The sequence below is a fragment of the Penicillium daleae genome (assembly GCF_028827525.1).
Source record: "Penicillium daleae strain IBT 16125 chromosome Unknown utg000007l_segment0_segment0, whole genome shotgun sequence".
In the NCBI taxonomy this organism is placed as follows: Eukaryota; Fungi; Ascomycota; class Eurotiomycetes; order Eurotiales; family Aspergillaceae; genus Penicillium; species Penicillium daleae.
This window is the reverse complement of record NW_026623155.1, coordinates 642353-664350: the sequence shown is the minus strand read 5'-3', so window position 1 is coordinate 664350 and position 21998 is coordinate 642353. Positions and strand designations below refer to the sequence as shown.

Genomic DNA, 21998 nt, shown 5'->3' with positions numbered 1-21998 from the left:
TTAGGACTCTTGCCTTTGTTACCTCGGGTCTCATCCTTTTTTGACCCCGGTTAGGCGTCGACAGGCAAGGCCTCGGATACTCTCTTTTCGCCCCCGATCACCTTCGCCGCGCCCACCATGAGTTCCCAACAACAGCAGGGACAGGCCGGTGAGGCCGAGAAGAACATTGAGATCTGGAAGGTCAAGAAGCTGATCAAGCGTCTTGAATCCGCCCGCGGAAATGGTACCTCCATGATCTCTCTCATTATCCGTACGTCTCTCTCCCCGCCAATGCCTACATGTCGGGCTTCTTTTTGTCGAAAGAGATCATATCCCCGCTAACTCTCATATCCAGCTCCCAAGGATCAGATCTCTCGCGCCGCAAAGATGTTGGCTGAAGAATACGTATGCCTCCTCCCTCCCCATCCCCCTCCATTGTTCCATTCCCCGGGCAGCCCCGCCACTTCCCCGAAAATTTCGGAAACTAAATGCTCGAATAGGGTACTGCCTCCAACATCAAGTCTCGTGTGAACCGTCTGTCCGTCCTGTCCGCTATTACCTCCACCCAGCAGCGTCTCAAGTTGTACAACAAGGTCCCTCCGAATGGCCTGGTCGTCTACTGTGGTGAAATTATCACTGCGGAAGGAAAGGAGCGCAAGATTAACATCGACTTCGAGCCCTTCAAGCCCATCAACACCTCGCTCTACCTGTGTGACAACAAGTTCCACACTGAGGCTCTGAGCGAGCTGCTCGAGTCGGACCAGAAGTTCGGTTTCATCATCATGGACGGTAACGGTGCGCTCTTCGGTACCCTTAGCGGTAACACTCGTGAGATTCTGCAGCGTCTGTCTGTCGATCTTCCCAAGAAGCACGTAAGTCTATCTCATCTGCTATTGGGATTCATTTCTCCAGCGGTATCCTTCTTTCCCTCTTCATAATCGCTCACGTGCCTTTTCTCTCATATAGGGTCGTGGTGGTCAATCCGCGTTGCGTTTCGCCCGTCTGCGTGAGGAAAAGCGTCACAACTACGTTCGTAAGATTGCCGAGTTGGCTGTCCAGAACTACATCACCAACGACAAGGTGAACGTCGCCGGTCTGGTCCTGGCTGGTTCTGCCGACTTCAAGAACGACCTGAACCAGTCCGATATGTTCGACCAGCGTCTGCAGACCAAGGTCATCAAGGTGGTCGATGTGTCCTACGGTGGCGAGAACGGCTTCAACCAGGCCATCGAGTTGGCAGCTGAGACTCTGAGCAGCGTCAAGTTCATCCAGGAGAAGAAGCTGATTGGCAAGTACTTCGAGGAGATCTCCCAGGATACCGGCAAGATCTGCTACGGTGTCGAGGATACCCTCAAGGCCCTGGAGCTCGGTGCTGCGGAGACTCTGATCGTGTTCGAGAACCTGGACGTCACTCGCTGGGTTCTGAAGGATTCCGCTGGTTCGGAGGTCATCGTGCACACCACCAAGGCGCAGGAGGTTAACCGTGAGCTGTTCCAGGACAAGGAGACCGGCGCTGAGATGGAAGTCATCGACTCGGGCTCTTTCCTGGAGTGGCTGGCGGAGGCCTACAAGGACTTTGGTGCGGAGCTGGAGTTTGTTTCGGACCGGTCCAGTGAGGGTAACCAGTTCGTGAAGGGCTTCGGTGGTATCGGAGCCATTCTCCGTTACAAGGTCAACTTTGAACAGCTTGCGGATTATAGCGACGACGACGAGTTCTACGACGATTGACGGTTCGGCCACCTCGCAGAGAGCGAGGATGAACGCCCAGAAGCTCCCGAGGCGAGTCTTCTGACGGCTCGCCCCGTGGATCAAGCAAGCGACTCCGAGAATGGAACCCAGGAATCCGTAAAGGATACCACTAAACGCCCCGTTCCAAACTTCGTGAAGTTGCTAGGAGGTTAGTTTTGCGTCTTTCAACCACCTATCCGTGATATCATCTCTAACCTCCTTCACGCTTTATAGGGTCATCCAAGCTCCGTGACACGCTCACTGAGGCTACCTCGGTGTCTGAGACGAACGTGTGGTGTAAAATGCAATTTGAAAGGTTGGATGCGATTCTCTGCAACATTTGCTCGCCCATTGCTGCCTCTCTGTACCGCGCATAAGCGCGGATGGAGAGGGAACCCGTCAATTGCGCAAGTAATTGTTTTCTTGCTTCGGTCCATTTGTCGCCGTTGTTCCTGGATCGAACTTGGTTTGATCCGGGTCCTCGTTCTTGTTTTTTTTGTCACATTCGTTATTTTATGAGATAAACAGTAAACCCAAATGCACTCTATCCCTCTTATGCGTTTGCTGGACTTGGAAATGTACCAGCCTGGCCTGGCTTGTCTATTCATATCATCCTGCTGTTCTAGCTAGGTTTCTGCTCTTATACCTGGTATGGTGAGCAGGACGGGAATGTCCAACCCGAGTTTTGAGAACCTGAGGCATTCTTGCAAGGTCTTTCGCCAACTGTGGTGGCCCCGAAAAGTGTATTTGATTTATCAAAATATCAAGACATCAGGTTCAAGCACGCATTTTATCACCCTTTATATCATCACATCATCCCAAAATATACAACCGAAAAAATCGACAAATCACAGCAATGCATTTCACATGGAGAGCTGATCCTTCCAAGATCCCCAATCCCTACAAAACTCCGTCGCATGACGCAAATCTTCCAGGGCTTTGAGAACAGCCTCCTTGTTCTCGTCCGAAGGGGTTCGCCCGCACTCGACAAAGAAAATATATTGCCAAGCGCGCTTCAGGCTCGGTCTCGTGTTGATACTCGTAAGGTTCAGCCCGTGAGCCTTGAAAATGAGCAGTGCGTTAGCCAAAGCACCCGGTGAGGAATGGTCAATCGCGAAGGAGATCAAAGTCTTTTGCGTGCTTGCGGAGGATGACGTAGACGGCTGCTCGAATGCAAGTTGAGCGGTACGCTCAACACGAGTATTTCTAAGGATGAGGAAGCGGGTTGTGTTATCTGCACGATCCTCAATGTTCTCCTTCAATATGTCAACGCCGTGATGCTCTGCTGCGAATTTGCTGGCGATAGCCGCCGCTTGCTCGCCGGTCTCTTTTGAAACGATCTCCGCTCCTTTGGAGGTAGACGAGACATCTTGTCTCTCGACACCCTTGAAATGTTGTGACAGCAGATTATTACATTGGCCCCAGGCCTGTGGGTGTGTATATAGCTTGGTGATTGAGCCGTCGTAGCCAGCCCAACCGGACGGGTACGTGCCCTTGCGCACGAGCAGGCAGTGGTGCACGGTCAGGTAGTACTCCCCGCAAACCTCGACGTCCGTGTAGAGAGCGCTTCGATCTGCAAGGAGATCCAATGTCTGCACGACAGAGCCGTTGGTCGAGTTCTCGAACGGAATAACCGCATAGTCGGCAACTTGCTGCTGAACCGCCGTAAAGGCATCTGCGAAGGAGACGTGCGGAAGCAATTCGGCGTCCGTCCTTTCAAAGGACTCTGCTGCGGCCTGCAGGATCACGAAGCATTTGTTAGAGTCAACTTTCGGCCAATAGTGTGGGGTAAGACTGGGCGTAGAGTTTATGACTCGTACCTGATGCGAGAACGAGGCCAGCGGGCCTAGGAAGGCTACTTTCAAGCGATCGGCGGGCATTTTGGAAGTTAATGCTGGACAAGCTTGACAGGAGAGACCATGTTTGGAGCGAACGAACCGGACAATTAAGCCTACAGGTCTCCAGCAGCGCATTACGATCTGCGCCGAGCGGTGAGGGCATCCTCGTGCGGGACTGGTAACAAACAAGGCAAACTAGAGGGTTGACAGGCTCACTTGGAATTACGATGGTGAATTCTTTCTCAGCTTACGTCGACCTGTCGAATCTTCCTGGTCAACCCACCCAATATTTGCAAGATCTGCAAGATCTTAATAGAGATTAGCGGGTTGTAAGATATTTCGTTCCTATAAATGTTTTGGTAATCATGTAATTGATGAGGACTTTTCTATTTTGAAATCCTTCTTCTATGATTCGCTTACATAATCAGCCTTTCTTGAGCTGGTTTTATAAGTTAATAGTTAGTTAACTATCGGATAACTAACTATTCTCTACCACAGTAGTACACTAGTTATATCGATATTTAATTTCTACATCTTTACTCTTCTTATCAATTTAATTATGATATTATTTTACTAAGTTCAATAAAATACTCTTCTGGCCCATCTTGGTATTTGCATAGGTATATAAAAAGCTCGGAAGTAAGGGAGACGGGTAACTTAACAAAGCTGAGATCTTAGTCATAATATGATGGCCGGAAGCCGGAGAGGGTGGGCCGAGAAAAGTGCGGAGGGGTGAGCATTGGAGATCGCCTCGGGGGTTTCACATCTCTCCGCGTTAGAGTTGACGGCCAATTGGGCTGTTTGCTCTGATTAATTCTGCTGATGAAGACATCTTTGGCTCGGCCATCGCTCTTCGTGCGAGGAGGAGGGGCTGTCGCGCGGTATACATGTCGCGCTTACTCCTCCCTCGCGGAACGTCTGCAGCTTGAACTGACTACACGCAGGATTCCCTTGTTCTACGACTACTTGCACCCACAGCCCTCACATCTACTCAATCTCTCACTATGTGATCTCCTCCCTCAAACCGGGTCTACTCCGGTACATGCAAATACAACTCTCCCTTCAATAACGAATCCATCGCCGCTTCCTCTCGGCCATCACTTGATCTACTTCCCGCCGCAAGTCACCCTGTCGCAATTACTTCCAGATGGCACAGATATTCTACATACACCGGGCGACCCGTTCCACCGCCGGCTCTGGGCAGGTGGTAACCTGCGATTTCCCGCTCCGACTCCGCTCCTCAACGGCCAGCGGGCTGTGTGTATAGAATCCATCCGGAATGTGGCCGTGAAGGGCCGCGAGGGTGACGAAAAGGTGATCGTTACAATTGAGCGGCGCGTTGGCAGTGTGCCCGAGGGCGAAGATGAGGCCCAAACTCGGAACCGGATATGGACTGAGGACAAGGCACATGCAGGCGAGGCATCGGTGATTGAGAATCGAGATCTCATCTTCATGCGAACCAAGAGTGCGGCACAGATTGAGGCGGACCGATCGCACTTCGGGGAGCCTGGTCGGATCGTGAAAGGTATGTATACATACATTCTCCCCTGAGCAGGACTTTTCGATCTTTTCTATCTGGATTGTGTTCTCGCCATACTAACTCCCTTGTTTCAAATAACAGCTCCCCCCGGCGCAACGCTACGACACTCAATAGCTCCAAACAAATCCCTCCTCTTCCGCTTCTCGGCGCTGACATTCAACGCGCACTCTATCCACCTCGATAGGAACTATACCCAAAACGAAGAGGGGTACCCCAACCTTCTAGTTCACGGACCATTGACGTTAACACTGCTTCTGAGCGTGTTGGGGCGCCATTTCAGCGAGTTAGGCCTTCGGGTTGAACATATTGAATATAAGAATCTCGCGCCATTGTTTGTAGATGAGGTTTTGACTGTTTGTGGGAAGCCGAAGAAAGGTGGCGTTTGGGATGTTTGGATTGAAGGGCCTCGGGGTGGACTTGCTGTGCGCGGGACGGTGAGGACCTGTGTTGTATAATATTCTGAAAATAATATGATGATACCCTGATATATCTTTCTAAAGCTCTACTTGACTCGATTCCTTCCTGCTCTTTATTTCATTAGGGTTGGTCTCGCGATGGTTGTGTATCCTCTATTCGAATAGCATGGCTTGAAGAGGGTTGAGAGGGGTCGTAAAGGACGTTGACAAGACCAGATTGGAGACCTGGTCACTTGGTGAAGAAGCTCTTGGACATGTAATGTTTCTATCTGCTTTCGTAACGCTAATTCTGGCTGCGGGACATGCACAATATATGTCTGTACAAAGCGACTGGATGAGTGCCAGGGAATATTCAGAAAATAGCCGAGCTAGGTAAGGATTTACAAATTTACAGATGTACACTACAGCTGATCTTGATTTGTGAATTAACCCCCTGGTACAGTACATGTTTTGTCTAGTGTATTCTTTTGAGTCCCAGGGTCCCATCCGTGTCTCTGAGAGCCGCGCAGAGCCGCGCCAAGAACCGCGGGTGTCGGAGAAACCCCCTGCCGTAGCGGGTTTGTACACGTTTTTATTTCTTCCCACTTCCACCTCGCTCTTCCTTTCCTTCCTCTTACACCTCTCAATTCCCATCTCTAAAGCTCATAGCCTTCGGGTGTGATGACATGAGCTCTTTTTGATTCTTCTCCTAACCCATCATCTAGCACTCTATCACCCTCTCTGATCACTCCGGCGGAGATGGATGTCTTCTGGCGGGCACCTCCCGTGGCCAGGTACGCTCGTCGTTCTCGCCCCAAAGGCAGGTCCGGGGCGAAGACTAACGTGTCAATTCCAGGACACTCACTGCAGCGGCCCTCATCGAGTCACTGCTGTTCTGGGGTAGGCTCATCACGGGCAGATACATTTTCTTTGTCCCCCGCAAAATCTTCTGGCACCTACCTCCGCAGGTCTGGCGATTGGCAACCTGCTTCTTGCTGACTGGGCCGGACTTGGAGTTCGTCTTTGATCTGTACAATCTATGGCGCTACAGCAGTGCCCTTGAGAGTCAGTCGGGTCGCTTCTCCAAGCCTGGAGACTTCTTCATCTACATCCTGTTCGTAGGCACCGTCATTCTGGTAAGTGCCTTGCTTGCCCCCGTGGCCAGCTATTGTAGAGTTGTTGCTTTTCTTTTGTCTTGCGTTCATTACCCTGTCACCTCGCATATCTGCCCGCCCAGCCACATTCTAGCTGAAGCGGTTCCTGGAAGTGAGGAAGATTACCCCTGCATCCCGTGCAGTACCTCATTCGCAAAAAATCTAAATGGTACTGCATGCGGTGTGGGATTGGTGGGACTACCTATGAGATAACTGTCGTGATTCCATTCGCGAACGGTGGTTAAGGTGCCCTACATTCTACATATCCATCATCATCTTGTTACCTATACCTATCTATCATTCCCAAATATCAGTTTGATTCTTGCCATCCACTATCCACAATCCGGCTCTGCTTCCCATGGTAGCCAACTTCATCATTGCCCAGCATGCTAACCTTTTTGAAGCTTACCGCAGGCTTCTATATGGGCTATAGCTCTTTCCTTCCTGGTAAGCCCCCTCCCCTTTGATCCTGCCTACTGCGAGTATCTTGGGTATCTTCGTATAGCAGATGCTAAACCTCTGCAATTAGCCCTGATTATGGCCTTGGTCTGGACCTTCGCCCAGGATAAACGTGGCACCCGCGTGAGATTCTTCGTCATTGATATCCCAGTGATCTACTTGCCTGGTGCTATGTTGTGTATCACCATGGTGCGTGGTGGGTGGCCTGCGATGTTGTTGGAATTGACCGGTATTTTCGGTGCTCATCTCTACGACTTCATCACCCGCCTCTACCCGACCTTCGGAGGTGGCCGAAACTTCATCTCCACCCCCCGCTTCGTGCAGCGATTCTTCTACAAGAATACACCAAGGGCTGGATATCGTGGATATGGCACGGCTTATCATCAACCGGAACCATCCGCTTCGTCTGTCCCCCAGAGTCGGACCTCTGGTACTGACGCTGGAGACACTTGGGGTAGCTGGGGTTCTGGACGCAGACTCGGATAAGTCTATATTGCTCAATTGCTCCATGCAGCTTAGAAGGACCCAAGCAGCCCAGTCTTCTATTTCTCTATTCGTGTCCTCTCCAAAGCCTTACCTTGGGATGATCCTTACTGAGGGACGGTTCTCCCCATGACTTCTATCAAAATTTGTACAAATTAGCATTACAACTTGCCGAGTCTCTAGTAGTTCATAGCGGTATCAAATCTCATTATCATGCTATCACATCCTTCTATACTCTGAAAAAATTGTGTGAATACCATGGAATTCTGCAATCAACCAATTGGAACTATAGAAAAGTCTTGCCAGCCACCCAATCACGTGATCTCAAGCGGGCGCTAAACCTGATCGGGCACTGGAGCTGCCGCACTCGCAAAATTTCGTTCCGTCGAACAAATTTTTGGACCTCAACAGCATACTAACCACCAAGATGGCCGCCGTCAACAACATGGAGGTGGACTACACCATCAAGCCCGAGGCGCTCGTTCCGACTCAGTCCAGCGAGGACTGGCCCCTCCTGCTCAAGAACTACGAGAAACGTACGTGTGAAACTTTTTTTCGAGGGAGTGAAAAAACGGCATAGACCATGGATTACTGACCTTGAATCCTTTGCAGTGCTCGTTCGCACCGGCCACTTCACTCCTATCCCTGCCGGTGCTTCTCCTCTGAAGCGTGACCTCAAGTCCTATGTCAGCTCCGGTGTTATCAACCTGGACAAGCCCTCCAACCCTTCCTCCCACGAGGTTGTCGCGTGGATGAAGCGCATCCTCAGGTAAATCCTTCCTCAGAACCCATCGCTCCTCGCCAAATTCGACTAGGCCAATTGATTCTGACATATTCCCTCTTCATAGATCCGAGAAGACCGGTCACAGTGGTACTCTCGACCCCAAGGTCACTGGTTGCTTGATTGTCTGCATTGACCGTGCCACCCGTCTCGTCAAGTCCCAGCAGGGTGCCGGTAAGGAGTACGTGTGCGTGATCCGTCTGCACGACAAGATCCCCGGTGGCGAGGCTCAGTTCCGCCGCGCCCTGGAGACCCTCACTGGTGCTCTTTTCCAGCGTCCTCCCCTGATCTCGGCCGTCAAGCGTCAGCTCCGTATCCGTACCATCCACGAAAGCAAGCTGTACGAGTTCGACAATGAGCGCCACCTCGGTGTCTTCTGGGTCAGCTGTGAGGCTGGTACCTACATCCGTACTCTCTGTGTTCACCTGGGTCTGCTGCTCGGTGTTGGTGCTCACATGCAGGAGCTGCGCCGTGTCCGCAGTGGTGCTATGAGCGAGGAGAGCGGCATGGTTACTCTTCACGACGTCCTGGACGCCCAGTGGATCTATGACAACCAGCGTGACGAATCCTACCTCCGCCGTGTCATCAAGCCTCTGGAGAGCCTGCTCACCACCTACAAGCGTATTGTCGTCAAGGACAGCGCTGTTAACGCCGTCTGCTACGGTGCCAAGCTCATGATTCCTGGTCTCCTCCGTTTCGGTAGGTTTATCTTACTCGCATTCGTCACTATACGAAATACTAATCTGTTGATCTACAGAGTCCGGAATTGAGGTCAACGAGGAGGTCGTCCTCATGACTACCAAGGGTGAGGCCATTGCCATTGGTATCGCTCAGATGTCCACCGTCGAGCTCACCACCTGCGACCACGGTGTTGTCGCCAAGGTCAAGCGCTGCATCATGGAGCGTGACCTGTACCCCCGCCGCTGGGGTCTGGGCCCTATTGCCCTGGAGAAGAAGAAGCTCAAGTCCGCCGGCAAGCTCGACAAGTACGGTCGCGCTAACGAGGCCACCCCCTCCAAGTGGAAGAGCGAGTACAAGGACTACAACGCCCCTCTTGACGGCACCGAGGAGCACGCTGCTGCCGCTGCCCAGCCCGAGACCCCCGCCTCTGCTCCCGCCGAGGAGGCCGAGTCCCCCAACACCGAGGCTGAGGCCGAGGCTGATGACGACAAGAAGAAGCGCAAGCGCCACGAGGGCGAGACCGCCGAGGAGAAGGCTGAGCGCAAGCGCAAGAAGAAGGAGAAGAAGGAAAAGAAGGAGCGCCGAAAGTCCAAGCAGGCTGAGGACAGCGATGATAGCGACTAGATGTCCCCAGGAAGACCAATCACCCTCCCCGCCTGGTCTAATTCCTGTATCATATTTTCTGCTTTTACTTTCTTATTTGGAGTCTTGGGTCAAAAGGGAATCTGTCGGTTTGAAGATTTATAGTTGCTCGAATGTTATTCGAATCATACGTTTTGTTCCTGTAAAGCTTTTGTGTCCTTTGTGTTTGATAAGATCTATCAATTTTCAATCATTTCAATCCATAGAAGTGCCATTCCTCTTATTCTGTACGATATGGACTGTGGTTGTCCTGTTCCAATCAGGAGCATCTTTAGGCCTTGACGAAGAAGGGCTTGGAGACGCAGTTGACGTTAACCAAGAAATCCCGTAGATCTTGGTTTAACGAAGTGTGAAGTCTGACCTAGGGCAAAAGCAGGATGCTGGAGCCTTGTCAACCCTGTTTTCTGTGACTTAGATGAAGGCCCTCCAAACCCACCAGGTCCTCAAAATCATAGACGTGAAGGAAAGTCCACAGGGCAAGCGATCCGAGAGAAGAGATACCTTGATCATCGGACTGAGCTAAAAATGAAGGTACTCTAAAGACTCCTGGTCGCTCGATAAAAAAGGAGAGGTCCAAAAAGATAAAGGACAACCAAAATCCAAAAAAAAGAAACGTCAGCTACAGGGTTCGAACCTGTGCCCCCGAAGGGACTTGATGCCTAAACATGAAGGGGTTTCCCCCAGCCCTGACTTTGGGAGTCGGGAGGTTCAAGTCAAGCGCCTTAGACCACTCGGCCAAACTGACATATCAAACTCAATTTCCTCTAAACTGACTTGCGAGGTGTACCCACAAATGCCGATTTGGGTAATCTTTGTCTGTCCAATATTCTGCAGGGATACAAGCTATTTTCCGGGGCTCTGATGGTGGAGAGCCCTATAAAAGTCTGATAAGGAGGTAAAGATGTGTCCTCAGTTTAGTCCTCGCACTGGGAAATGCCATTGGCAGTATACGGCAAGGAATGAGTTGCTTGGGTACTGAGCCATTGGCCTTGCAGAGGTGCCACCCCCTACTCTATAGAGTTCGTGGAGTCATTTTGAAGTACACATTTACAACTCTATCAAAGTGTCAGGATAAGGTGATATCCCAAAATAGTGTCGATATGACTTTACGACTTACAGCAGGAGCACTCCGTATCGATAACCAAGTCGAGATCTCGTGACCAGACCCATCCGTTCTCTCCGCATTTCCCCCTCCGGCCCATCACCAGACCTTCTCCTAACCCCGACTTTCTGGCTAGGAAGAAGAGAGAGAAAGAGAGAAAGGAACCCTACGCCAAGCAGTGACCGACCATGGCTGCCGAGCTAACCTCTATAAAGCTCAACCCGGAAAGCCATCTGATCTTGGTAAGATCAAGCAACTCCGCAGCAAAGACGTCACTAGCTGATTACCCGCTCTGTACAGGACCAACCACTCCTCCGCCTTCCCCATGAACTAGCCCGACGCAACTTCAAGACTGTCCAACGGGTAGTCGAGCGAGAGAAAGAATATGTCCTTCCCGCGCTCAAAGAGGCAGCTAATGCCTCCTTATCCAATACCCACACTCCAGACCAGACACTAGCCGCGCTAGATGCTATGATATCCCGCATGCAAGGACTGAAACGGAAGATGCAGAGCCTCCAAGAGGAAGAGAAGAAGATCCAGACACAATCTCGGAAACGCATTCAGCACCTGGAGGCGCTGTACAATATTCCCAGCCTGGCGGATGTCAAGTATGACCAATGGTCGCGCGTGCGGCTGGATCGGTTGCTGGTGGACCATATGCTTCGGTCGGGATATTCCGAGAGTGCGAAACAGCTAGCAAAGGAGCGGGATATAGAGGGGCTGGTTGATCTCGAGGTCTTTACACAGTGCCAACGAGTCGTGGAGAGTTTGCACCGTGGAGAGACTAAAGAGGCGCTACAATGGTGTGGCGAGAACAAAGCGGCCCTTAAGAAAAGCCAGGTATGTAATCTTTCTTGCCTTTTTATTCCTGATGCAGCCGGAATGAGAGCCACTCTAATAACTCTAATAGCACAATCTTGAGTTCGAGCTCCGGCTACAACAGTATATTGAGATGGTCCGGACACAGGACCCATCGAAGAAAATCGATGCCATTAATCACGCTAGGAAGTATCTAGTCTCTAACCAAGACCCGGACAGCAAGGAAATCCAGCGGGCAGCAGGAATGCTGGTCTTCGCTCAGGACACTCGGGCCGAACCGTACAAGGTACGAAGTGTCCAGCTACCATACGGTAATCGAGCAACACTAACAACTCCCAGACGTTCTTCTCGCACGACCGGTGGAAGTTCCTCTCAGACCTTTTCATTCAAACACACCATGAGCTCTTATCCTTACCGTCGCAGCCACTACTCCACATAGCCCTGTCCGCTGGCTTATCTGCGCTCAAGACGCCACTGTGTCATTCCGCCTATACTTCCTCCAGCTCCAACTCCCAGTCTACGACGACATCCGTTTGTCCCATCTGCTCCACAGAATTGAACGAGCTGGCGCGTAGGATGCCCTATGCGCATCACTCGAAGAGTTACGTGGAAGGGGACCCGATCGTGCTGCCTAATGGTCGCGTCTATGGCAAGGCGCGGCTGTTGGATATCAGCAAGAACGTCGGGTCGGTCGAGTCGGGTAAAGTCAAAGACCCGACAACGGGTGAAGTCTTCGACGAGAGCGAAATGAAGAAAGTCTATATCATGTAAAGGAAGAGCAATCCTTGATTCTGCGATGGAGAAATCCCCATGACAATCTCGGTCGGAACATGACCCAGAAATGACTCGAATTGAAAGCGCAAATATCATCTTATTCCTATAGTCTTAGCAATTCCCAATTCACTCGCTATCACTATCCGCATCTCTAGCCCTCTTCCCCTTCTTCTTCCCACTTGGTTCTTCCCGCTTAAGCTCGAAAACATACATCCTAGCCAATCTATCCTCCCCACGCCATCCGCCTCGCCCACCATCTTTCCCTTCAACCTCACCCAGCGTCCTGGCATGCGAGTATCCCTCATACTCAGCCCAGGGGAACTTAAAGCTCGTAACAACCTGTAGTCCTGCGTGACGGGCCAAGTCCTTGATATTCCAGAGTGTATACGGTTCACCCTCAAATAGCGAGACGAGGATTTGACCGGGACCAGTGCGGACGGCTTTGCCTGAAGTCTGGGCATCGTTGTCGCCGTCTTCTTCTCCATCCTCCGAATCCTCGGAATCTTCATCATCGTCGTCCTCCCACTCCTCATCATCTTCATCCACAGGCACCGGTGCCGCAGAAAGTAGGGGCACACAGGCCTTGAAAAACGCCACCAGTAGTTCCTGATTCGCGCGCACCTGTCGATTAACATCTGTCGAGAGTCCACCCACGTGTGGGAAGTTGAAACAGATCACGTCCCATGGTCCGCTAGGCTGCGACGCTGGGCTAGACGCTTGAGATTGCGATTGAGATTGCTGGTGGAGCTTCCAGGCCGGGATTTTCGGCTCCTTGCGAGGAAAGCCGGTACGAATTTCTTTGCCGCCACCTGCTGGGGTACCGAGTTTGCGGGCGTCGACGGAGAAGAGGACTTTTGGAGTTGACTTTTGGGTGACTGTTGTTGTTGTTGAGGATGTTGATGTTGATGTGGCGGGTTGGGCATTGGATTCAGAGGTCTTGTCTTCCTCTGTATCTACAGCATTAGACTTAGACTTTGGCTTTGAAGAGTCTAAAATCTCTTGGATATGCTGCTCGGCTTGTGGATATTTGCTGAAGAGTGTCTCTTGCGAGTCGTAGCATGTAGCGCATAGTTTGCGGCATTTGTATTGCTTTGCTAGAGAGCGGGCGAAAGAGAAGTCGCCTAGAGAAATATTAGCAGCTGTACACAACGCAGGTCAAGATTTAAGAGTTCATGGGAAACAAGGGTTTCCAGGAATCAGCAAAGTACAAGCATGGATTCTTCCATGTCCTGTAGCTTGCTCCAATTCCCAATTCAAGGAGAAAAACCCTAGATGCACCACCCCCACAGACCATGAAGACCAATGAGATGCAAAACCCATATCATGTACAAAATGAAACAAGAGGAAAAGGCCAAAATCCTACAATCCAAGCAGCAAGAATAAGAAAAGACAACTTACCCTCCCCAATCAACAAAATGCGGTCTCCCTTCAAAAACGGCACAATCGGCCTCTGATTCGCCTGCAGCGATTGCTTATTCTGAATGCCCTCTTTACCAGCTCCAGCCTCAGCTCTACCAGCGGCAATACCGGGCTTAGAACTCTTATTCTTGCCCTGCGATGCTGGGCCAGGACCAGGCTTGGCTGGACCGCTAGGGCGGTGGGAGCGTGGTGGAGGACCACTCTTTTGCTTCTTGCGAGGCATGGAAGTATGAAAATCGATGATTATCAAGTTAAAGAGTGAATTGGTGCATAAAATGGCGTCGGAAAACAACAAGAAGTGGTGTGCAGCTTGGGAGTATACTCCAGAGAATGATAGACGAGGTGAAAAATGGGGCTGGCTTCCGGGCGATCAAAGTTCCGGACTTTTCTTCGGGGTTCCGACACCATGGCCATGTTCAGCATTATAATACTACAGCACAAGCTGGTTTTATGTGAATTGACAGTGATTAAAATGTTACATTTGCACAGTATTGAAGGAAAGACACGTTCTATTTCAACATGGCATAGCTATATACAGGAACAGGAAACCAAACCAGGCTATGCCCGCAAGAAACACACCGGAAAATTACTATAAGTCATACTGTAACCCAAGTGGGCAGAGTCTTCACTTGGCTTCCTCTTCTACTCTCCTCTTATCGAAAGAGAAGAGAGGGAAACACAAGATGGACGAGAAAGGGGTCGAATCGAAGGGCGGAAAGCAAAGAAAATGGAAAATCCACCAACACCGAAAGCACAGTATCGACCCTTCAACTCATAGAAAGCACGGGCATCGACAGCTGCAATGAAACGTGAATCATACACATGCAAGAAAGTAAGGCTTCCCTATTGTATGTTTAGGGAAGCAGTGATGCACGGGGTCCAGAGTCACTCTGAGTAGTCAATAGTCGACAAAGGGTGAGCTCTCCTGGACAAGAACGAGAACAAGAACAACAAGGAAAGGTCATTTCATCTCTTTTCTCTGCTTTTTTGGCGCAGCTCCTGTCATTGAACTTTTCTTATAGCCTGGATAGGCTTAAGAGCGCAGCGAGTCGCGCATGCTCTGGCTGCTGGCACTGACCAGAGGGTTGGAAGTAGGAAGAATGCCGGTCTTGGGCTTGGTGTTCTGCTTGATCTTGGCAACAGCGTAGACAATTCCGGACACGAAGCCGACAACGATGGCAGAGACACTGGGGAAGGTGACGGGAGCGTCGAAGAAGACCAGACCAGAAACAGCGATGGGGAGCTTGTTCAGGGCGCCAACCATGGAGTAAGTGGTGGAGGAGGTGACACGAACACACCAGGCGGAGGTGTACGAGATGAAGACGGAGGAGACACCAGTGATGATCATGGCGAAGAAGATGCCGTTGCGGTTGGCCTCGGGGAAGTTACGAGCCAGGTTGGCAGAGGACCAGTCCTCGACGAGCAGAGTAGCGACAATGAGGACGGGAATGGAGAGGAGGTTGTTATAGAACATGGCTGATTTGAACATTAGTATGACAACTCATTGTGCATCAAAGGACAAGGGGGTGCGTACTGTCAAAGTCCTTGAAGTTGGTCAACTTGATGCGCTTGCGCATGCCGAGCACATAGGCAGAGGTGCACAGGCAGTTAATCATCATCCAGACATAGCCAGCATTCAGAGTGGAAACCTTGCTGGTGGTATCGCCGCTGCTCTCAACGGCATGCTTAATGTCGGCCCAGGCGGCGATAATGGAGCTGAGAACCATCAGGCCGAAGGAAAAGAGAGTCATGTTGGTGACGGAGCCACCGAACCAGAGGACCTCACCATAGGCGATGAGGATGATGGTCAAGTTCTTGAAGATGGTGTAGACGGGGATGGAGAGGAACTGGAGAGCCTTGGAGCCGGTGTAGATCATGCCGATCAGCAGAAGGGTAATAGGGAACCCTATCAGGGGCGGAAAAAGACATGTCAGCTAAACTTCCTATGTCGCTCAAGATTGCAGAATGATCGAGATAAAAGGGAATGACATACACTTCCTAGCCTCGTCAGTGCTGAAGTCACGGTAGGTGATCAGACCCATGGACTTGCACGTTTGGATAGCAAAGATACAGACAATGGACTAAAAATGGATAGTTAGCTTGTGGGACAGGCAATTGCACCCCTCTATATATCAAGGTCGCCACATACCTGAATCATAAGCAATAAAAAGTTCAAGTTAAAGTCCAATCCCGACAGAACATACTTGTTCATCACGGTCATCAGAATAGAAGAGAAGCAATACGCCAGAACCGGCAGGGCAGGATTGTTCGATAGAGAGGAGGGCGGGGAGCTGGCAGCACGAGCCAAAGGAGGAGGCGGCGCTGCCTCGAATTCCTTGTTGCCCTGATCGAGCTTGTCCATCTCGACAGTGTAGTCGTCGGTCTTCTTGTCTTCGACCATGGTGGCGGAGTAGCCCCGAGGGGTGTGCGTGAGAGAGTGGTGGTGAAAGGGGGATAGAGTCTAGGGAGGACGCGGAGTAAAGCGAAAGGAAACGTCCGGAAATGAAGCGCAAGAAGCGACAAAGGGTCGACCGGTGAAGCGGAGTTGAGACAGTGGAGCGTACACGACGCGCAAAGGAGAAAACAGCCTCAAGGGGAGCAAATCTTTTGGCCGGAACCAGCCTGCTTACCTCAGCAGGAGGCTTGGGACGATGAGTCAGCCATTTCAAGGCGGCCGGAGGGTGCGACAGGTGGGACAGGTGGTTTGGGCCTGGTGCTAAGACTGTGCTACGACTGAATTAGTTTAGTGAGAAAAAGACTTGGTTTAAATTAGGGACTGCAATTTGGAAGATCAGCACTCAATTGGCCATCGCTAAGTAGCCATCTCAACTAAACTCGGCTAAAATCATGTCAAGACTAACAGTTCCCAGTAGGGTATCGTGAGTAAGGCACTCCAGTATGCTTGTATTGTTCCTTCATGGATTTTGGCTCAAAATTCTCAGCGATTTATCATCTGACTAATTATTGCTGCTTTCTTGAAGAATAGTTACTAAACATGGGCTATTACCTGATCGCTGCCGTCAGAGTCATGTACAATCACAGTGGCTTAGGCCTGCCTGTCGAAAGAACATAGATAAGCTCCATAAAATACGTCCAAGTCAAGAGAATAGATATCTTGAATAGATGCCTCATTAGGGACAGATGAGAGAGACGCCTTGAAGTGTGGCAGGGGAGGTTTCTCCATGAATCATATTATTTGGTCGATTGAGACAGTTCTTCAAGAACCTCAGCCTGTCGAGTCGCCCAATATTTTCTTTTTTCATACCAATTCCTGTCCACTGGACGGGGATAGTCGTATTTGTCCGGATTCTGATAGACCCATTCCACCCACGTAGAGTAAACTGAACTTTGTGGCACATAATCGCCAAATATAAACTGTTCTAATGTCCAAAATTTGTCTGTTACTTCTTCAAAACCAGACAAATCCTGTCCTCTTGTGCCATATGATCTCATCAAAGTGCTCGAAGTCATTCCGAAAATTTCGTCAACGGACATTGTTGCGGGGTCCCAAGATGTCCATGATTTCTGGCGTGTGACCGGACTGTCTGGGGTCCAAAAGTCGGCGATCAAGCTGAGCCAGCTTTCTTCGATTGACTCGTTTTCATGGCTGGAGGTTTCTTGCATTTTCTTGTCAAGATTCGCCACGAACTCTTCTTCTTCGTCGATAATCTCATCGACTGCTGCATCTCCCATATGCTCATGCGCACCGGTAGATTCTATGTTGCCGCAAACATGGGTCATATCAGCCAAATTGAATTCTCGCACACGTTTGAGCCCCAATACTTCCCTCTGTGCAATAGCCCGTCCTTGTATCTCATCAAGCATCAGAAGGAATTCCAGAATCCATATATATCCCATTGACAGCCCGTTTTGACGAAGCAATCGACGAAGTGGAGAACACCCATGAGGAGCACACGGGCAACGATAATTGTCATAGATCCAAATATCCGCCCTTTCATGAAGAAGTTCGGCGATGACGGCAAAGTCACGCGATAGTATCTTAAGTGAAGAAGATTCGAGAGATTTAGTACCTTTGGTGTGTGAAATAGGAACCCAATAGAAAATGCCACTCGTGAATGCTTTTTGCAATGCTGTTTCCCCTCTATTGTCTCGGTGATTGACGTTGCAGCCTCTGGCCACAATGTTCCTGGCCATATGACTCTGACAAGGGACGAGGGTCATCAGAGCAGTTTCCCCTTTGATGTTGCTCTGATCAATGCGTTGAAATCCTGCATTGAACAAAGCATCTATCCATTTTGAGTCTGGGGCACAATGCAGTAAAGTACTGCCGTCTTCGAACAGCATATGTTTGTCAACTCCCAAGTTGAGCATCTTCTCGAGAAGTCCAGTCCCGTAGACCTGGCTCCACCACCACGGCCTTTGAATCATTTCAATCATGAGATAATGCAATTCACTTTGTAAGAACGCATCTGAAAAAAGACCCGCTGTACGGAAGAATGCGAAAGAAGCCGTTGCCATGTCCCAGTTCTCCCAAACTAAGGCCCACTGCAGAAATTCCAGATGTCCTTCCTTCAATGGATTCGCTCCAGCCTTGAGGAGGAGAACCACGGACTCGATATACCCATAAGCTGCTGCGTAAACCAGAGGGCTGTTGCCATAAGAGTCGAATCCATCGAAGTCAATGACATCAAAGTCTGAATATGCCTTCAATAGCAGAGACAGCACATCTGGCCTCAGAACAGCGACATGAGCGGCTGTTTGACCGAGAACATTACTTCCTCGTAGGCACCCTGAATGCTCCAAAAATGCCGAGACATTGGGTGTGGATCCGCAAAGAAGACTGTCCATCAGAGGAGTTTGGCCCCAAACTCCTGAACACCAGTATTAGAAATAGAGCACCAATAGTGTTGAGGATATACTCAGAGCTTACCATAAGAGTTTTCTGAGCATTTCATAAGGAATTTGAGTAGAAAAGGGTCGCTGTCGCTGCCGGGCCTCATTGGAATTGAGAAAAATCCACAAGGTTGGGAGCCTCCTAGGCCAAGCCGAGTGTCACCGAGATCAGTGTAAGTAGTATCTATAGAGCAATCGTATCCAGATGCTAGCAATTCCTTCAGTATTTTCAAATGTATTCCAAAGCGATTCCAGCCAGCCACAAGTGACAGAAGTCTATACTCAACGGATTCTTAGTAACGGAGTTCCACACTACATGCTTGGTATCATTGACCTACGGTTTTTTGGCCGTCTTTGATGCGCCAGATTTGCAAAGGATGGTCACAAATTCAAGGACTGTGTTGGGACTTAATCTGAGATTGCCTAGAAGTCTCTATATCCTTGTCAGTAGATAGCACCTTGCAATATCAAAATTCCAACGTACCTCGAGCCATGTCGATCCGTTAGGGAAGATATCCAGCGGAGAGGCAACTCCTGTCTGAAACAATTTGACCAGCTTGTCACACGATGTTTGTACATCGGCTCTATAACGGTGGCATTTAAACACTAACTGGAATCCGGGTGAGGTGTTCTTGACAAGTTGTTGAAAATGAAGGCTAGGGCTGATCGAAAGCCCAGAATTCCCCCAGGAGAGATCCAAGTCTGCCTGGAAAGCCCAGAGAAAGCCGAACCTGGCGAGTCCAATAAAATAAGAGAGTCGCCGTTGCTTGTTATGCTTAATGTAATTGGGGAGACATTGGGAGGCAACTCGCGACTCGCTGTTATCGATTGAAATGCTTTGGGAGTCTCCCGCCATGGCAACAGAATTTATGCTCGTAGTTCTTTCCAGGGAAGACACATTCTCCAGTTGTTTCAACACTACTCTGGTGTTTACCATAGTGTGAGTTGAAGTAATGGAGTTTTGATAAAGCAGCAGCATCTTGATATAGCCCGATATCTTAGAGAAGATCTTTTCCAAGGTCTTTTCATCTTTCAAGCTTAAGATTGCCTTGCGAGTCTTTGTCAACTTGGAATCACCCAGTTTAGGTGTCAATTTTGTCATGAGATCGTCAAGGACAATCATTTGTGAGAAGCATTCATCAATCAGGATCTTTAGCGCGGCTGAAGTCTGGGGATTGAAATGGCCAAAGTCAATATGGAACTGGATTCGATGTAATGCGTCGATGAAAAGAGGCAAGTGGATTCCAATATCACGTAGTGTTTCCGGGGCTTCATCAACTCAGTGGATATAAAGGTTGACTCGCTCGAATACTCTGGTAGTAAAATCTACCAGCTGGATGACGGACGCAACAGCGCCTACCACGGCCAAGGCCTCCGCCATTTTGATAGTGATCGTTGCACCAAGATGGAAGCCTCGCCTCAATTTTGTGAAATTTGGGACAAGAAAGAGAAATCAGCAGCAAAGAGGAGAGGCCCAAAGAAGGGGTTGACAACGACGCCTCCCTCGGATTTGATGAGGCTGACCGCAAGGCGGGGCTGAAACTGGGCGATACGCTGCATTTTCGGAGGTTCGACATCCAACCAACGGCGCTTATTTTGCGCCAAATCAGGCCGCACCACATGGACATACATTGAGGCGGAGTATAGTGAGGAAGACTTGGAAGGCCAGTAGGGGCTAAGCAAACCGTTCCTTAGATACTCAGGTCAAAAATTTCAGCACTGCAATTTACTGTATCAGAGTCTGTTCGATGCTGGCTTGTGTTTGGTTCGCAGGCCTAAAGGACATAGACGGGTATTTAGCAGCAACAAAACGCTACGGTACTTGGTAGGCCGGTCAAATATTAGTAGGATCTCGCCTGTCTCACTTGCATATTCTCTCTTTCAAATATCAGGGCTATATAGAACGTATAAGAGCCGCCTTTCGTATAAGCCACCTTCTGCTGTGTCTAAATCTTGGAGATCAAATACCAAAACAAGGTGATCTAAAAATAGCTAGAAACGGCGATTTATCGAGAGCTTATGATGAGTGCGTATAACATATGTAGATAGAAAGGAAAACCAAATTAGGCCAAGTCCGTGAAACTTAGCAATGGTCACTATTAGAAACTGCCAATCGCCAAACAGTTTGGTCTGCATAGAAGAACTAATGCAATTAGCAAGAAGAAAGATAGCCAGGCATGAATAAGTATTAACTCAATTGACCGATGTTCAGTAAATAGGTGTATAATACTTCACTCAAAACTGTAGTACGCGGAGATGGAAACCACCAGGAGCTCCGCGGTGGAGCAGCCCCGTGCCCCTCGTCCAAATTAATTTGCAACTCCCAACCTTCCTCCAACCTCCAACTATCCCCTCAACTCGAGCACCTCCAATTGAACCACGACAAAAGCACTTGGATCAGTGCAAAGTCACATCCAATTGGCCACTTGAAATACCCACCTACTACCGCGGGGCCCAACTCCCTAAAAGCCAACCAAAAAAATGCCCACCGACTCCGACGACGAAGCCCTCTTCGCGGCCCTCGAAAACGAAGAAGACACCAGCTACCGCGACACCCGCATCCAACAACTAAACGCCGAATTCGCCTCTGCAAAGAACAACCGCAGCACCAACAACACAGCCAACACTCTCACCAGCGCCACCCTCACCCACAACGACACCTATCCCACCCTCTCATCCGACCAATCCGTGCTGGACCACACAACCTCCTCAACCCGCACGCTAATCCACTTCTACCATCCCGACTTCACACGCTGCGTGGTAATGGACCGCGCGCTATCGCAGCTCGCGGGGGCACACCACGAAGTGCGCTTTGCGCGGGTCGACGTGGGGAACACGCCCTTTTTGGTGGAGAAGTTGGGGATTCGGGTGTTGCCGTGTGTGATTGGGTTTAAGGATGGGGTTGCGGTTGAGCGGGTGGTTGGATTTGAGGGGTTAGGGGAGAGGGGGTTTGATGGCGGGGAGGGGTTTAGTGTTGGTGTTTTGGAGAGGAGGATGGTTGGGAAGGGGGTGTTTGTTGGTGTTAGGGTTGGGGGTGAGGGGGAGGAAGAAGAGGAGGAGAGTGGGAGTGAGGATGAGAGGGAGAGGAGGAGGGGGAATGGGAATGGGATTGGGGGGAGGAAGGGGAGGAGTATTCGGAGTGGGAAGATTAGGAGGGATGAGGAGGATGATGATGATGATTGGGATTGAGAGATTCACGAAAGGGTTGATTTGGGAAGTGGGATGGGAATATATAGACAGGACAGTCCTGGAGTTGACTCCTAATAATGGACAATAGGATATGTTGATATTGCCTACGACATACCTCCTGGATGATTTGATTTGATATAGAAACAGGACATGTATAGAGA

The 21998-nt window shown here is 50.0% G+C and overlaps 9 protein-coding genes across 9 annotated transcripts; 5 read left to right on the top strand and 4 right to left on the bottom strand.

Moving 5' to 3' along the window:
• Positions 1 to 117: 117 nt before the first annotated feature.
• N7458_007473 (translation termination factor eRF1) lies at positions 118 to 1707 on the top strand (the record flags this gene model as incomplete). The annotated part of the gene is made up of 4 exons (XM_056910855.1): positions 118 to 250; positions 335 to 384; positions 480 to 851; positions 946 to 1707. 4 exons carry the CDS (start codon positions 118 to 120, stop codon positions 1705 to 1707), a joined length of 1317 nt encoding a protein of 438 aa, XP_056763681.1.
• Positions 1708 to 2570: 863 nt separating this feature from the next.
• Positions 2571 to 3587, bottom strand: N7458_007472 (prephenate dehydratase PHA2; the record flags this gene model as incomplete). The annotated part of the gene is made up of 1 exon (XM_056910854.1): positions 2571 to 3587. One exon carries the CDS (start codon positions 3585 to 3587, stop codon positions 2571 to 2573), a length of 1017 nt encoding a protein of 338 aa, XP_056763680.1.
• A 780-nt stretch (positions 3588 to 4367) lies between these two features.
• On the top strand, positions 4368 to 5540 carry N7458_007471 (uncharacterized protein; the record flags this gene model as incomplete). The annotated part of the gene is made up of 2 exons (XM_056910853.1): positions 4368 to 5070; positions 5167 to 5540. The coding sequence occupies 2 exons, from the start codon at positions 4368 to 4370 to the stop codon at positions 5538 to 5540; spliced, it is 1077 nt and encodes a 358-aa protein (XP_056763679.1).
• A 699-nt stretch (positions 5541 to 6239) lies between these two features.
• Positions 6240 to 9662, top strand: N7458_007470 (Pseudouridine synthase II; the record flags this gene model as incomplete). Its single annotated transcript, XM_056910852.1, has 8 exons — positions 6240 to 6274; positions 6337 to 6616; positions 7039 to 7081; positions 7164 to 7547; positions 7906 to 8112; positions 8189 to 8345; positions 8425 to 9056; positions 9115 to 9662. The coding sequence occupies 8 exons, from the start codon at positions 6240 to 6242 to the stop codon at positions 9660 to 9662; spliced, it is 2286 nt and encodes a 761-aa protein (XP_056763678.1).
• Positions 9663 to 10970: 1308 nt separating this feature from the next.
• On the top strand, positions 10971 to 12372 carry N7458_007469 (FYV10 family protein; the record flags this gene model as incomplete). Its single annotated transcript, XM_056910851.1, has 4 exons — positions 10971 to 11024; positions 11083 to 11622; positions 11693 to 11887; positions 11941 to 12372. 4 exons carry the CDS (start codon positions 10971 to 10973, stop codon positions 12370 to 12372), a joined length of 1221 nt encoding a protein of 406 aa, XP_056763677.1.
• Positions 12373 to 12501: 129 nt separating this feature from the next.
• Positions 12502 to 14017, bottom strand: N7458_007468 (25S rRNA (uracil2634-N3)-methyltransferase; the record flags this gene model as incomplete). The annotated part of the gene is made up of 2 exons (XM_056910850.1): positions 12502 to 13496; positions 13774 to 14017. The coding sequence occupies 2 exons, from the start codon at positions 14015 to 14017 to the stop codon at positions 12502 to 12504; spliced, it is 1239 nt and encodes a 412-aa protein (XP_056763676.1).
• Positions 14018 to 14827: 810 nt separating this feature from the next.
• Positions 14828 to 16195, bottom strand: gmtA (GDP-mannose transporter; the record flags this gene model as incomplete). Its single annotated transcript, XM_056910849.1, has 4 exons — positions 14828 to 15270; positions 15329 to 15700; positions 15788 to 15875; positions 15944 to 16195. The coding sequence occupies 4 exons, from the start codon at positions 16193 to 16195 to the stop codon at positions 14828 to 14830; spliced, it is 1155 nt and encodes a 384-aa protein (XP_056763675.1).
• A 791-nt stretch (positions 16196 to 16986) lies between these two features.
• Positions 16987 to 18603, bottom strand: N7458_007466 (uncharacterized protein; the record flags this gene model as incomplete). The annotated part of the gene is made up of 1 exon (XM_056910848.1): positions 16987 to 18603. One exon carries the CDS (start codon positions 18601 to 18603, stop codon positions 16987 to 16989), a length of 1617 nt encoding a protein of 538 aa, XP_056763674.1.
• Positions 18604 to 21129: 2526 nt separating this feature from the next.
• Positions 21130 to 21837, top strand: N7458_007465 (thioredoxin domain-containing protein; the record flags this gene model as incomplete). The annotated part of the gene is made up of 1 exon (XM_056910847.1): positions 21130 to 21837. The coding sequence occupies one exon, from the start codon at positions 21130 to 21132 to the stop codon at positions 21835 to 21837; it is 708 nt and encodes a 235-aa protein (XP_056763673.1).
• Positions 21838 to 21998: the final 161 nt, after the last annotated feature.